This window comes from Mus caroli, chromosome 5 (genome assembly GCF_900094665.2).
Source record: "Mus caroli chromosome 5, CAROLI_EIJ_v1.1, whole genome shotgun sequence".
Lineage (NCBI taxonomy): Eukaryota > Metazoa > Chordata > Mammalia > Rodentia > Muridae > Mus > Mus caroli.
In genome coordinates, this window is record NC_034574.1 from 20,321,076 (window position 1) to 20,337,720 (window position 16,645).

General features: G+C 38.2%; 1 protein-coding gene across 16 annotated transcripts in view; it reads right to left on the bottom strand.

Annotated features, from left to right (window-relative positions):
• Positions 1-16,645, bottom strand: part of Kmt2c (lysine methyltransferase 2C) — a 234,437-nt gene that overhangs the window by 158,115 nt on the left and 59,677 nt on the right. For all 16 annotated transcript variants that reach the window (XM_029477435.1, XM_029477434.1, XM_029477427.1 and 13 more), the window contains exon 2: positions 14,249-14,337. In XM_029477435.1, coding sequence (XP_029333295.1) covers positions 14,249-14,337 — 89 coding nt within the window. The remainder of the gene's footprint in view (positions 1-14,248; positions 14,338-16,645) is intronic.

Below are 16,645 nucleotides of genomic sequence, written 5' to 3' on the forward strand. Positions count from 1 at the left end.
TTCCTCAGAAAAGTGGAAATAGATCTACCTGAAGACCTAGATATACCACTCCTGGGAATATACCCAAAAGATGCCCTACCATGCCACAAGGGCACATGTTCTATTATGTTCATAGCAGCCTTGTTTATGATAGCCAGAAACTGGAAACAACCTAGATGTCCCCTAGATGAATGGATACAGAAAATGTGGTTCATTTACACAATTAAATACTACTCAGCTATTTAGAACGAGGACATCCTGAGTTTTGCATGAAAATGGATGGAACAAGAAAATATCATCCTGAGTGAGGTAACTCAGTCCCAAAAGGACATGCATGGTATGTACTCACTAATAAGTGGATATTAGCAAAGGAAAAAAAAAAAGTCAGAACTCAAAAAGGTCAATAAGCTGAAGGGCCCAAGTGAGGACACTTTGGTCCCACTTAGGAGGGAGAGGAAAGCAATACAAGGGGAGAGGGAGGGAGGGACCTAGGTGGGAAAGTGGACAGGGGTGCAGAGTGGGGGTGGGGGAGTGCTGATTTAGTATTGGGTGAGGGAAAAGGAAAGGGCCAGCAGAAAGAATGGAAACAGGCAATCTCAGGAGGTAGGAGATTGGAGGGACCCTCTAAAATGCACCAGACACCTGGGAGGTGAGAGACTCCCAGGACTCAAAGGGAGGGATCTTAGATGAAATGCCCAATAGTAGAGCCCACCTCCAACAAAAAGACAGGGCATCAAGTGAGAGAGGGAATTGCCATCCCACAGTCAAAACTCTGACCCATAAAAGTTTCTGTCTGAAAGAACTGCAGGGTGGGAAATGGAGAGGAACTTGAGGAAAAGAAGATCCAGCAGCAGGACCAAAGTGGGATCCAGCTCAAGGGGAAGTCCCAAGGCCTGACACAATTACTGAGGCTATGGAGTGCTCACAAAAAGGGACCTAGCATGACTGCCCTCCAAAAGACCCAACAAGCAGCTTAAAGAGTCAGATGCAGATATTTGCACCCAACCAATGGACAGAAGCAGCTGACCCCTGTTGTTGAATTAGGAAATGCTGACAGAAGCTGAGGAGGAGGGCAACCCTGTAGGACTAGCACTCTCAATTAAACTGAACCCTCAAGATCACTCAAACACTGGATCACCAACCAGGCAGCATACACCAGCTGATATGAGGCCCCCAACACATATGCAGCAGAGGACTGGTGGGTCTGGGCTCAGTCAGAGAAGATGCACCTAACCCTCAAGAGACTGGATGCCCAGGGGAGTTAAGAGGAATGGTGGGGTCAGGAGTGGGGACATCCTCTTGAAGATAGGGGGCAGGGAGGAGTTATAGGATGCTGAACAGTCAAGAGAGTGGACCAGGAGGGGAATAAAATCTAGAGTGTAAAAAAAATTGAAAAATAAAAAAAATAATTTAAAAAATAGAAATAAAAAGCCAGATACACTGAATCTGACAGAAGAGAAAGTGGGGAATAGTCTTGAACTCATTAGCATAGGAACAAAACAATAGTACAGGTAGTAAGAGCATAATTAATAAATGGGACCTCATGAAACTGAAAAACTTCTGAATGGCAAAGGATACTGTCAGTCAGACAAAGCCTAAGGAACAGGAAAAGAATTTTACCAACTCCATGTCCAATAGAAATCTAATTTCCAAAATATATAAAGAACTAAAAAAATCAACAGATCTCATGTAAACAAATAACACAATTTTTAAAATGTCATACAGATCTAAACAGAGAATTCTCAAAGAAAAAACTCGAATAGCTGAGAAACACTTAAAGAAACACACATAGCTATCAGGGAAATGCAAATCAAAACTACTTTGATATTTCATTTTACTCCAATCATAATAGCTAAGATAAATAAAAAACAAAATGATTATCATGCATGTAGAGTAAGGGCAAACACTCCTCCATTGCTAGTGAGAATACAAAGTTGTGCAGCCATGATGAAAATCAGTGTTGGGGTTTCTCAGGAAGACAGGAATTGATCTACCTCAAGATCCAGCTATACATTTTTTAGGTGTATACCCAAAGGATGCTTCATCCTACCAGAAAGACACTTACTTGCTTAACCAGTCATTTCTGCTCCATTCATAATAGCCAGAAATTGGATACAACCTAGATGTCTATCGATGGATGAATGGATAAAGAAAATGTGGTACATTTACTCAATTGAGTATGAATTGTTTTTTAGAAAAGAAATATGTATTTGTTTTATTGACATCGGGCATAAACTTGTGTTAAACAAGTAAACCCAGTGAATAGCACCATGGTTAAGACTCTAGCCTGCTTTACCAAAACACTTTACAATTTAGTAAGTCAACAGGGGAATCAAATGTCTTACATCTATCTACCTGTGATCCCTAAATACAAAACAAGATTGGATAACTAACCCTGCATAGTTATAAATCTGATTTGTTCTACTACAACCAGACCACACACACAACGGGTTCTGTGTATATACTAGAATGAATGACAAAGTCTTAAAAAGCTGTAAGAAATACATTTCTAAACTAGAGAAGCTACAAATTTCAAAAGGATATGGAAAAAACTAAACCCAAGACTTCCCTCTATGTTCAAAGAAATAGACTTTCAGTAAAAATATATACAATTTTTACAGACAAATACATTGCATAAGTTTTCTTAAAAATTGAGGCTATTCAGTTTTGTAACTAATTAGTGAACCTTAAGTCAAGTACTTTTTGGCCATCACTAGGCTAATAAACTTAAGAATCATCCAAACCAAGCCAAAGTAGACAGGGCTAAAAGTCCTGAGCACTTGGACTTTGTCAAAAAGCCTACCCTGGACTGCTCAGAGGGCGCCTCCCTTCACATTCTTGTACAGCACTGCAGCTTCTAGTCATTGTTTGGTGACTTGTAGGTTACATATCCATTTTACACAAGTCACCAACGTGGTTAATTAGGGCTTCTCTCTCAACACTCTGAACAGAGTAATGGATATTTATTGAACTCTGTGACTAGCCTGATGACTGGCCCCTCTTCCATCTCTAGACAAGGAAATCAAACCTTTCCATCCACCCCTTTCATTCATTCTAGAAGTCCTCCTCCATGGCCTCTCAAACTTTGCTGAGAGGGAACTCTGCTTCATTCAGAAAGTGACTCTTCCAGAGGGTACACTTTTCCCATGTATTTATTCTTGTTAGCCACAATCGTGTAGCCACTTTCTTTTTGCTATGTTGCTACAGTAGAACTGGACTGTTAAAATCCTGGGCAGCTTCAAGTTCACCTTCATAAATACATGTTTTCACAGACGCATGTAGTTTGGTGGCTGGAGTTTTAAGAGTCCCCTACTGCACTCACAAGGCTATCTTATTAGATGTGCCAGACCAGCCCCTACTCCAGTAACACCCACAAAAGCCAGCAGCATATTTCTGATGCCGCCTTCTAGGTCCTGTACATGGAAGTACTCCACAAACCCATCCAAGCCTCTTTGTTTGACAAGCCATTTCGTCCTTACAAGAATATCTGTGATACTTTCTGCTAATGGTTCAATGAAGCTTTCTTGGTTTATGCTCTTTGAGTGTTTGGCCACAAAGGCACCAAAAGAAATAAGAGTATGGATTGGTAGTTTGGGTTTTTTTTTTTAATGTGATCATGAAATTTACAAGTATGTTGACAAGAGAAAATAATTATCTTAAGTGAAATAACTCATACCTAGAAAGACAAATATTCACTTATATGTCGATGCTAGCCGTTAAATCATTGATATAAGCAAGCTTCAATCTGTATAGCCAGGAGGGGGGGGGGAGGGACTCTGCAGGAAAGGGAAATAGAATACAAATTTATGGATGGGTAGGGAAGAGATTGGAAAAGGATTATCAAATAAAAAGAGGGAGGGAGGGAAGGAAGGGAAGGAAGGACAGATAAAGCCAAAAGCCATTTGAGAGATTGTATGAAACTTAATACAGTAGACGCTTCTTACACACACACACACACACACACACACACACACACACACAGGTACTTCAGGGCTTTAAAAAAAAATTACAGGACCTTAGCTTGCCTTTAATTCCACCACTAGGCGGCAGAGGCACGCAAATATCTGTTATTTCCAGGCCAGAGAGAGCTACATAGTGAAACCCTATATCATAAATAAACAAACAAACAAATAAATAAATAAATGTTTACAAGTACTTTGTGTGTGTGTGTGTGTATATATATATACACATACACAGCTTCTATGAGAAAGTGTATAGTGTCTGCACTCTCCAACTATGTGCATTTCTTTTGCTTTTTCTTAGGCTTTTTCTTGTTTGGCTGTTTTGTTCTATTCTGATTTGTTGCTTTGTTTTATTTTATTGCTATTCTTTAGAAGCTTGTTTGTAATTCTGAGAGAGAGAAAGCTTGAAGATTAGGTATGAGAGGGGAGATCGGAAGGAACTGATAGGAGCAGGGGGAAAGGAAAACATAATCAATATATTGCATGAAAAAAATCTATTAAACATTTTAAAAAACTGCACAGCTCAAATTGATCAACACATCAATTGAATGCAATTTTCTATCAAAATATAAACAATTTTCTTCAAGGAACTAGAAAAGTTAATAACAAAATATATAAGGAAAGACCAGGCATGGTGGTGCATGCTTCAATCCAAAGTAGAGTCAGGTATATCTCTATGAATTTGCCCCTAGTCTGGTACCCATATAGTGAGCTCCAGGCCACACCGGGCTATATATGAGGCCCTGACTCAATAAATGAATGCCTTCAGAAGGTAAAACAATCCTGAAACTGTGGAAAAGCAGATGGGGGTATAGTGGGATAGGGACACATGACCTAGAAGAACTATAATACCTGACTTTAAAATATACAACACATAGGTAGGGTGTAATTCAGAACTTGAGAGGGATGGAACTAATACTGTAAGTTCTAGACCAAACTGAGCTATAAACAGTATCTCCTCACACACAAACTTTAAAAAAAAAAAAAAAAAGAAAGAAAAAAAGAAAGGAAAGGAAAGGAAAGGATGATGCTAGACAAAGTGAGTATGCAATGCAGAAGAAATAAAGCAGGCCCCTAATTCTAAACATGTACAGTTGGGTCATATCATTCCATAAAACTCAAAACTGTGTAACTATTAAAAGTGCAGAAGCATTTCAAAAATCACCCCTCATCACAAAGACATCTTTAGATATGGAAAGCCCATGGGGAGGAGGAGGGAAAGAAGACACCAACAACAACTAAAGCAAAAACTTAACTAGTAAGGTTTCAAAGAAAGTCTGTCCAACAAAGGAAGCCATCAACAAGATGAACAACCTGCAGAATGGGAAGTGAAGTACAAATTATTCATTAATAAATGATATACTTGCAACATATGTAAGACATTCAACTCAAAAGCAAGAAGACAGAAGACATCTAAGAAAATACCTCATCATAGAAGTAAAAACCAAAACCACAAAATGTCATCTCATCCTCCCAAGAAGCTATAAAAAATAATAATAAAGACAAAAATGACTGGTGTTAAGATAAAAAGACTGTCCTCATATGCGCTGATAGTAAGAATGTAAATTAGCCCACTTAAGACTGGTAGACCTTGGGCACTAATTCTGTAGCCAGTCCCACAACACCCAGAGAAGACCCACTCCCAGGAGCTCTTACTCGTCCAGGAACACAGGAACACAGGACCATAGGATCCCGGGATCCCAGAATCCCAGGAGTTATGTCACACCAGGATCTCAGGGTCCCAGAGGTAGCTTGACTCCCAAAGGCTCTGACACACCCAGGATCTCAGGATCACAGAATCACAGAGACAGCTGAACTCTGAGGAGTTCTGACACAACCAGGATCACAGGAAAGACAGGCTTCACTCAGATATAACAAAGGCAGGTAGCACTAGAGATAACAGATGGTGGGAGGCAAGCATAAGAACATCAGCAACAGAAACCAAGGTTACTTGGCATCAACTTGGCAAAACTCTGATTTAAAAATCACATCTCATGATGATGATAGAGGACTTTAAGAAGGACATAAATCACTCCCTTAAAAAAATACAAGAGAACACAGGTAAACAGCTAGAAGCCCTTAAAGAGGAAACACAAAAATCCCTTAAAGAATTACAGGAAAATACAATCAAACAGGCGAAGGAAATGAGCAAAACCATCCAAAATCTAAAAATAGAAATAGACACAATAAAGAAATCACAAAGGGAGACAGACGACCCTGGAGTTAGAAAACATAGGAAAGAGATCAGGAGTCATAGATGCAAGAATCACCAACACATACAGGAGATAGAAGAGAGAATCTCAGGTGCAGAAGATACCATATAAAAGAATGACACAGGGCTGGTGAGATGGCTCAGTGGGTAAGAGCACCCGACTGCTCCTCCAAAGGTACTGAGTTCAAATCCCACCAACCACATGGTGGCTCACAACCATCCGTAACAAGATCTGACTCCCTCTTCTGGAGTGTCTGAAGACAGCTACAGTGTACTTACATATAATTAAAAAAAAAAAAAAATCTTAAAAAAAAGAAAGAAAAGAATGACACAACATCAAAGAAAATGCAAAAAGCCAAAAGCTCCTAACCCAAAACATCCAGGAAATGCAGGCCACAATGAAACGTAAGGATAATAGAAGAGAGCAAAGATTCCCAACTTAAAGGGCCAGTAAATATCTTCAACAAAATTATAGAAGAAAACTTTCCTAACCTGAAGAAAAGAGATGCCCATGAACATACAAGAAGCCTACAGAAGTCCCAATAGACTGGACCTGAAAAGAAATTACTCCCATCACATAATAATCAAAACACCAAATACACTAAACAAAGAAAGAATATTAAAAGCAAAGAATATTAAAGAAAGAATATTAAAAGCAGTAAGGGGAAAAGGTCAAGTAATATACAAAGGCAGGCCTATCAGAATTATACCAGACTTTTCACCAGAGACTATGAAAGCTGGAAGTTCTGGGCAGATGTCATACAAACCCTAAGAGAACACAAATGTCAGCCTAGGCAACTATACCCAGCAAAACTCTCAATTACCATAGATTACCTAACCCTAAACCTAACCCTGATTTTTTTTTTGGGGGGGGGGTGAGAACTGAGTTCCAGGTGCACTTCCTACAGCTCGAGATATTTCATGACAAAACCAAATTTACACAATATCTTTCCATAAATCCATCCCTACAAAGGATAATAGATAGAAAACTCCAACACAAGGAAGAAAGCTACACCCTAGAAAAAACAAGAAAGTAACCTTTCAACAAACCCAAAAGAAGATAGGCACACAAAGATAATCCCACCTCTAACAACAAAAATAACAGGAATTAACATCAATGAACTTAATTCCCAAAAAGATGACACAGACTAACAGACTGGATAAGTAAACATGACCCAGCATTTTACCGCATACAGGAAACGCACCTCAGTGACAAAGATAGACACCACCTCAGAATAAAGGGCTAGAAAACAATTTCCAAGCAAATGGTCCCAAGAAACAAGCTGGAGTAGCCATTTTAATACCAAATAAAATCGACTTTCAACCAAAAGTTATCAAAAAAGATAAGGAAAGACTCTTCATATTTGTCAAAGGAAAAAACTTCAATTCTAAACATCGATGCTCCAAAATTCAAGGGCAACCACATTCATAAAAGAAACTTTACTAAAGCTCAAAACACACATTGCACCCCACACAATAATAGTAGAGGACTTCAACGCCCCACTTTCAGCAATGGGACAGATCATGGGAAGAGAAACTAAACAGAGACACAATGAAACTAACAGAAGTTATGAACCAAATGGATCTAACAGATGTTTACAGAACATTTCATCATAAAGCAAAAGAATGTACCTTCTTCTCAGCACCTCATGAAACCTTCTCCAAAACTGACCATATAATTGGTCACAAAACAGGCCTCAACAGATACAAGAAGATTTAAATAATCCCATGCACCCCATCAGATCACCACAGACTAAGGCTGGTCTTAAATACCAACAAAAACAATGGAAGACACACATACACATAGAAGCTGGTTGCTCTACTCAATGATGACTTGGTCAAGGAAGAAATAAAGAAATTAAAGACATTTTTAGAATTTAATGAAAATGAACACATGTCATACCAAAACTTATGGGACACAATGAAAGCAGTGGTAAGAGGAAAACTCATAGCTCTAAGTGTCTCCAAAAAGAAACTGGAGAGAGCTTACACTATCACACACACCTGAAAGCTCTAGAACAAAAAGAAATACACCCAAGAGGAGTAGAAGGCAGGAAATAATCAAACTAGGGGCTGAAATCAACCAAACAGAAACAAAAGAACTATACAAAGAATCAACCAAACCAGGGGCTGGTTCTTTGAGAAAATCAACAAGCTAGATAAACCCTTAGCCAGACTAACCAGAGAGCACAGAAACAGTATTATATTTAATAATAGCAGAAATGAAAAGGGAGACATGACTATGAAATATATCTTAAAATACCTATTCTGTTTGTTGAATATTAACAGCTGAAAATATTAAAATCATGTTCTATACACACAAAAAAAAAAAAGACTGGAGAGGTGGCTCAGCAGTTAAGAACGCCGACTGCTCTAATCCCCAGTACCACAGGGAAACTTATCTATCACCCATTTCAGGAGATCCAACACCCTCTTCTGACCTCTGAGGGAAACAGGCTTATACAAGGTACACTTACATACATGGAGGCAAAATATTTATAAACATAAAATAAAAATGAATACATCTTGAAAAAATAGTTCAGTTATTATAGAAAACTATATGTAGTGTTCCTGAAAAGGGGGGGGGGGAGCACATGGTAGGGCAGTGGTGGCGCATGCCTTTGATCCCAGCACTTAGGAGGCAGAGATGGCTCTTTATGATTACAGGCCAATCTGATATACAGAATTAATTCCAGGTCAGCAAGGCTACTCTGAGAAACATTTTCTTGAAAAATTGAGACAGGAAAGGAGGGAACGTGGGAGAAAGGGAAAGAGGGAGAGAGGGAGATAAGGAGGGGGCACACCAGCCTCATGCAGTTGCAGTGCCCAATCCCATATCTCTATAGTTCTAATACTGACATCAAGAATCACTTGACCCTAAGTGCCTGGGCAACAAAGCAAGATCCTATATTTCAAACAAAAAATAAATATATTGATCAACAGAATTATAAATAGAATAACCATATAATCCAGCAAACCCATTATTGGGTATATATCCAAATTAAATAAAATTAATACATAGAAAAGGTATCTATTCTGTTATTTTAATAAGAATACAATCCACGAATAGCCAAAAAGAATCAGCCAATGAGTAATAAACAGATGTACATATAAAACAGGAATAGTATATAATTAAGAATAAAAAATAGCCGGGCGTGGTGGCGCACGCCTTTAATCCCAGCACTCGGGAGGCAGAGGCAGGCGGATTTCTGAGTTCGAGGCCAGCCTGGTCTACAAAGTGAGCTCCAGGACAGCCAGGGCTATACAGAGAAACCCTGTCTCGTAAAAACCAAAAAATAAAAAAAAATAAAATAAAAAAAATAAAAAAATAAAAAAAAATAAGAATAAAAAATAAAGATCAATGATAAATGTTTCAATGGTTAAGAGCAATGGCTGCTCTTGCAAGGACTTAGGTTCAGTTCCTAATACCTACACAGGGGGTTACAACCATTTCCAATTCCAGTTCTAGAGAACCCAATACCTTCTTCTGGACTCCACAGGCACTGCACTGGTACCCAAACATACACACAGGCAGAGCATCTGTACATGCATAATAAAACCTCTTTTAAATAAAACAACCTAGCCAGGCATGGCTGTGACTCTAGCTCTCAAGATGAGAAGACAACAGGATCAAAAGTTTAAGGCCAATCTTAGCTATATATATAGCGACCTGAAGCTACTAACCAAGACTATAGAGCTAGACCCTGTATCAGAAAAAAATATTATTCCATCTCCAGAAATGTGTGTGGAAATGGATAATACTATGTGAACTAGTATATAAGTCAAAAACATAAAGACAAATACTATATCTCATTTTAATGTGGAAGCTAACATTAATCTCAAAGATATAGAATAGAATAGAATAGAATAGAATAGAATAGAATAGAATAGAATAGAATAGAATGCAATAGAAGTTACTAGCATCTGGGAAGGACATAAGGGAAGGAGGGAGGACTAGTATGTATACGAGTAGATACAGATGCAAGGAAAGAATGATTTCTTCCAGGGGTTGTAATATACACCTTTAATCACAGCACTCAAGAGACAGGAGCAGGTGGATCTCTTGAGTATGAAGCTACACAGCAAGTTCCAGGACTAGGGCTACATAGTAAGACACCAGTCTCAAACAAGTAAGCTAACTAGTTATTTAAAAGTAGGCTTCAATGTGTATCAACTCACAACTGTAAGTGTGTATATATTGTGTCTTCTAATAGCTAATATATTGCTAAACAAGACAAAGACCAATGAAATGACACAGTTATTTCTCAAGTGAAACAATTATGATATGCATTCTTATAACCTACGGTTTTTTCCTCCTTAATACCACTTTCCCTAGCTAAAAGAACCTGAAGTCCTCAGAGAGTAGCTAAATTTTTATCTAGGGGTGGGAAAGATTAAAAATGGACCTCAAAAATATTCTTTCCAAAGAACAATGATCACTGTAGCTTTCTTAAGACACAGGAGTAAAGGCAGAGCATGTGGACAGAGAAGCAAGCAAGAGAGCATACCTGGTAGAACTGTGAAAATCCTTTTTTCCACTAAAATAACAAAAAATGGAAACTAAATTGAAGACTGAGAAGCTTGAGGGTGGTGAATGAAATAATCATCCTCGATTACGAGAGAAGAAATGTCTAAGTGAGAGTAGGTAAGGTGAGAAAAGGAGTGGCCCTGACTCACTTGAGAACTGAAGTCACTTGAGATAAGCCAATCAGCAAGACTGTTGTCTACAGCCATGACCAGTTGGAAGATGTAAAATGTGGATTTGGTGAAAGATTTGAAGGGGTGTCAAGAAAATGACAATAGCCATATGTAGTGGTGCATGCCTTTGATCCTAGTACTCAGGAGGTAGAGGCAGGCAGACCTCTTTTTTTAAACCAGAATTGTGAACTCCAGGCTAGCCAAAGTTACATAAGACTTTAAAAAAAAAAAAAAAAAAAGAAAGAAAAAGATTACAAAGACTTGGAGTTAGAAAGCAGCAAACCCATTCATAGGATCACTAGACTGTAGGTTTCAATATGTAAAATGCTGTGTGGCATAGGTTTTCAAAACAAAACCCAAGTGTAGTAAGGGAAAACAAGTCACTAACTGTCCCAATAAATGGCACTATGACAAGGGTAATGTGTGAACTCTAAGAATGTATTGCTGAGAGGAACTGGAGAAGTCATAATTCAAGGTTTTGAACAGATCATAAAACAGTCTGAGGGAAGCCAGGTGGCGGCAGCACGTGTTTCTTACTCTCAGCACGCAGGAGGCCGAAGCAGGAGAATCTCTCTGGATTAGAAGCCAGCCTGAGCTACAAAGTGAGTTCCCGGACAGCCAGAACTAAACCCTGTTTTGAAAACAAAAACAAAAACAAGATTACAAGGAGAAAAACAGAATAATATAGAAATGATGCTAAACCTTCACCAAGTAAGAAAGAGAATACCGAAGAAGAATGCTGATGGGTCCATGTTTTAAAAGGAGACAGCCGGATGGCACTGTCTTAATATAATTTTTTAAAAATTGAGGTTGAAAAATGTCACTTAAAACTTTAAAAGGACCTGGACATGGTGGCACCCACCTTTAATCCCAGCTCTTGGGAGTTTCAGCCAAGCCTGGTCTACAGAGTGAGAGTTCTAAAACAGCCAGGGCTACACAGTAAGACCCTTTCTTTGGAGGTGAAGGCATGGATACCATGACTTTAAAGGGGTTCTGGGAGATGATCCAGCAGTTATCAGTATTTATTGCTCCTACAGAGGATGCCAGTTTGGATCCCCATTACTCATGTTGGGTAGCTCACAAATGCCTGTAACTCCAGCTCCTGGAAATCCAAAACCTCTTCTGGGTCCCATGCTCACTCTAGAACATACAGACACACAGATAAAAAATAAATCTATAAAAAAAAAAACAATAATAAACTCTATAAATAATGGAGGGAAGGAAAGGGGAAAGATATGAAAAGGAAAGGGAAGGTAGAGAGGAAAATTTTTAAAGGATGAAATGATTGTGAACTTCCAAGCTTCACTTTGTCACTCTAACTAATAAAATACAACAGAAAGGAAAATGGGAGCTACAGAGTATATAAAAGCTTTCCAAGAACTCTGCACTTACATAGTAAGATATAAACATAAAATAATTTCTTCAAAGTATCTTAAAACGTAAAGCAAGTGTTTGATTATGAGAAATTGGTTTTTTTATTTTTTTAAAGACATGATTTATTCTTCCTTTCATTCCCCCTGAATTTCAGCATCATCTGTCTACAGCTTTTATTTTTAATTAGGTATTTTCTTCATTTATATTTCCAATGCTATCCTAAAAGTCCCCCATACCCTCCCCCCCACTCCCCTACCCACCCACTCCCACTTCTTGGCCCTGTCGTTCCCCTGTACTGAGGCATATAAAGTTTGTAAGACCAATGGGCCTCTCTTTCCACTGATGGCCGACTAGGCCATCTTTTGATACATATGCAGCTAGAGATACGAGCTCCAGAGGGTACTGGTTAGTTCATATTGTTNTTCCACCTATAGGGTTGCAGATCCCTTTAGCTCCTTGGATACTTTCTCTAGCTCCTCCATTGGGGGCCCTGTGATCCATCCAATAGCTGACTGTGAGCATCCACTTCTGTGTTTGCTAGGCCCCGGCGTAGCCTCACAAGAGACAGGGTCTGCTTGTGGACGTTGTACATCGTGGTGCGCACTAGGCTCCGCACCACGATGTACAACGTCCACAGTATGGCAGTCTCTAGATGGTCCATCCTTTCCTCTCAGCTCCAAACTTTGTCTCTGTAACTCCTTCCATGGGTGTTTTGTTCCCAATTCTAAGAAGGGGCAAAGTGNCCACACTTTGGTCTTCGGTCTTCTTGAATTTCATGTGTTTTGAAATTGTATCTTATATCTTGGGAGCTTGCTGCCAAGTCTGATCCCCACAGTTCATATAGAAGGAGAAAACTTCCCAAGCTGTACACACGCACGCGCACACACACACACACACACACACACAATAATTTTTCTAAAAAAAGATAAAGTAGGGCTGGAGAGATGGCTCAATGGTTAAGAGCACTGACTGTTCTTCCAGAGAATTCAAGTTTGATGCCAAAACAGCCACTACAACAGACATCTACCTATAACTCCAGTACCAGGAAATCCACCACCCTCTTCTGATTTCCTTGGTTACCCTGTGTACACACATGTATATGCAGGCAAAACTCATACACACACAAAAAAAATTTTTTTTAGAAAAGATGAAGTAACCTTTCAATTTTTTCTAAGAAACTTTATGAGATTCTTTATACATCAAGCTAATACTCAGGCTGGAGAGATGGCTCAGCAATTAAGAGCACTGACTGCTCTTCCAGAGGTCCTGAGTTCAATTCCCAGCAACCACATGGTAGCTCACAACCATCTATAATAGCATTCGATGCCCTCTTCTGGTGTGTCTGGTACAATGACTCATATAAATAAAATAAATAAATCTTGAGAAAAAAAAAGATAATACTCATCTTGGTGAACAACAAAGAGCAGAATGCTGTCCAGGTGCCACACACATGTGGGAATCACAGCTGGCAGACTACCCCAAGCAGTCATCTTCTACTCAGGCCATGAGGCCAACAACTTATTAAATCATTAATTTGTTGGATTTTGGAATGATTTTTGGTATTTTACTTATCTACTCTTGTGGGTACACAATGCATACCTGTATGTTGAAGATATCGGAAGGCTGAGTACACAGAAGTTTACAGATTAACCCAGGAATTTATAATACCATTCACTAATGAAGCATTTTCCTCTATATTCATATTAACCAAAGCTTTGAACATATACTTAATGGTTCACAAGTCAGAAATATACTAAAGACATAAAAAATTGTATTTGTTTCAATAAAAGACATTCATGTATACAAATAATTCAAACTAAATAAGCACTCAAGGGAAAAACTGAGAAAGAAACCTTAGTTTTTCACTCTATCAGTACACATCAAATAATTTAAACAGATGGATGACTTGAGAGTTTCATATACAGACAAATGCTAACACAGACATTTCTATACAAATGCTATGTATCATGTATAAATAAGTACAGATGATTATTTTGTCAAAACTCTCATCAAAATCCAATACCTGTCTCCACAATATTTTCTGTTTCCGTCGTCTCCAGTCCATCCATGCTGTCCTCGTCTTCCACTGTAGATTTTCCTCTACTTCGAGGCCTACAGCAAAAAATTAATTAATTAATTAATTAAGCACATAAAATCAAATTCTAAAATTTTTGCTTGGTTGTTTTTTGAGACACTCTCACATATAAGCCAGGCTGGCTTTGGACTCCTAATATTGCTACCTCTTCCTCCTCCTAACTACTGAGATGTGCACCATGGATTATCATACCCAGATAAATGTTGAATTTTAAGACTTAGATCTAAAACACCATATAAAGCATACTTGGCAAATACAGCAAATAAAATTTGAGCTTTCTCTTGCATAATAACATATTAAGTAATAAAAAAATATATTTTCTTTCTTAAAGCCTGAATGTTAGGACAAACACATGTTAATAAATATCTTAAGTTTGAAACTACTAATTCAGGATTTTGCTTCTTTAAAGTGACATTTTCCAAAACTCCCTCTGTATCCATTATTAGCTTTTATATTTCTAATAAGTTCTTTACAAAGTTCAGACTTTTAAAAGGTTGTAGTCTACATCTAGTAAAATTTAAAAGTGATACCTGAAAATTCCATTTACTAAAAGCTTATGTGATTGGGCCAGCAAGATCATTCAACGGGTAAGGGTACTTGCCTCCAACCCTGAGGACCTGAGTCAACTCCTGGGACCCACATGTTAAAAGGAACAAACAAACCCTGCAAGCTGTTCTCTGACTCCTACATGTGCACATGAACACAAAGAACCACAGAAATAAATCAAATGTAATTTTAAAAAATTAAGTAGATTTAAAAGAAAAACAAACAAACAAAAAGTGGCCAGACCTGGTAGTTCAAACCTTCATTTAATCCCAGCCCTCAGTTAGATCTTTATGAGCTTAAGGTCAGCCTAGTCTACATAGCAGGTTCTAGGGCTACATAATGTGACCCAAATTCCCTTCCTTAATTAATTAATTAGTTAATTTTATCAGTATAATAATATAGAATAGAAAAGATGAGAGCAATCAATACAGCTTAGTAGTAGAGAATTTATCTAACATAAACAAGGTTCCAGGTTTAATCACCAACAGAAAAAATAATTATTTAATTAATTAAGATCTGACAGAGCTGCTCAGTGGACATCTTATTCATCAACTGCAACAAATACCATGGTTTTCTTCTGTTTTTAATTCAGTGCCAAACACTAACACTTCATTTATGAAAAAAACAAAACAAAACAAAACAAAAACAACAACCACCACCAAAAAAAACTTGATTCCATCCAAGCACTCTTCTAGGTATATTTATTAGCCTTTGATCAATGGTGGTTCTCAACGGTAGTGGGCAGAGTTGATTTCTCCCAGAAATTATCTGGCATTGTCTGAACATGTTGTTTGTTGGCACAATATGGAGTGCAGAAGCTACTCAACTCAGTCAGTAGAGTCTGGTAGTGCTGCTAAACACACTACAATGCAGGAGGTGCCTCTGCCAAGAAATCAGCTAGTTCACCAGGTCAACAGTTTAGAGAACAGGGTCTAGTCTCTTGTCTGTATGCAGCAACTACTAAATATATGAGTTCCATTTTTATGATAAAATAGAAACTATAAAATATTAAAAGATATTTAGGGCCTGAGTTCAGTTCCCAGCACCTACATTAGGAATCACAAAAGCACCAGTTGACTCTAGCCCAGACAATCTGATACACACTTCTGGTTTCTGTGGGAATCCACACACAGTGGCATAAACACATAGACCCATACACGCACATATGAATTTTCTTAATCACAAGAAATATAAAGGTCTATTGTTTTAAAAAAATGCTAAAGGGGACTAGACACTCCATGAGTCTTAAGATTTGGTTCAAGAAATAACCTCCTGGTATTTTAATCTGAAAGCTTTAAGCAACATTTGATTGGTCCTTCTGAACTCTTCATAGTAGTACATTGCATTTTGCCTGTTCTTTGCGTGGAACTATCTCACACAGCAACGATTCCATTGTATTCCCATACAATCACCTGAAACTTTCCACTACCTGGCTTCTCTTGCAGAGTACCTAGATCTATCTCTCTCCTAAGCTATCTTACCAATTCTGCCTTTGATTTCAGTGGTCAAAATCCATAAAGGGTCAGGAAAAAAACAGCTCAGAGGTTAATGGTCACAGTCACCAAGCCATATGACCTGAGTTGAGTTGTTCACATGATGGAAGTAGAGAACCATCTGACCTCTACACATGCATAGTAGTACATACTCATGTGGCAACACAAGTATTCTAAAAATGAGTAAAATGCAAGAAAAATCCCTAAAGTTATCTACAGCACAGCAAGGAAATACCCAACTCCCAAGTTTAACACCTAAGGCCTTTTTTTTTTTTTTTTTTTTTTT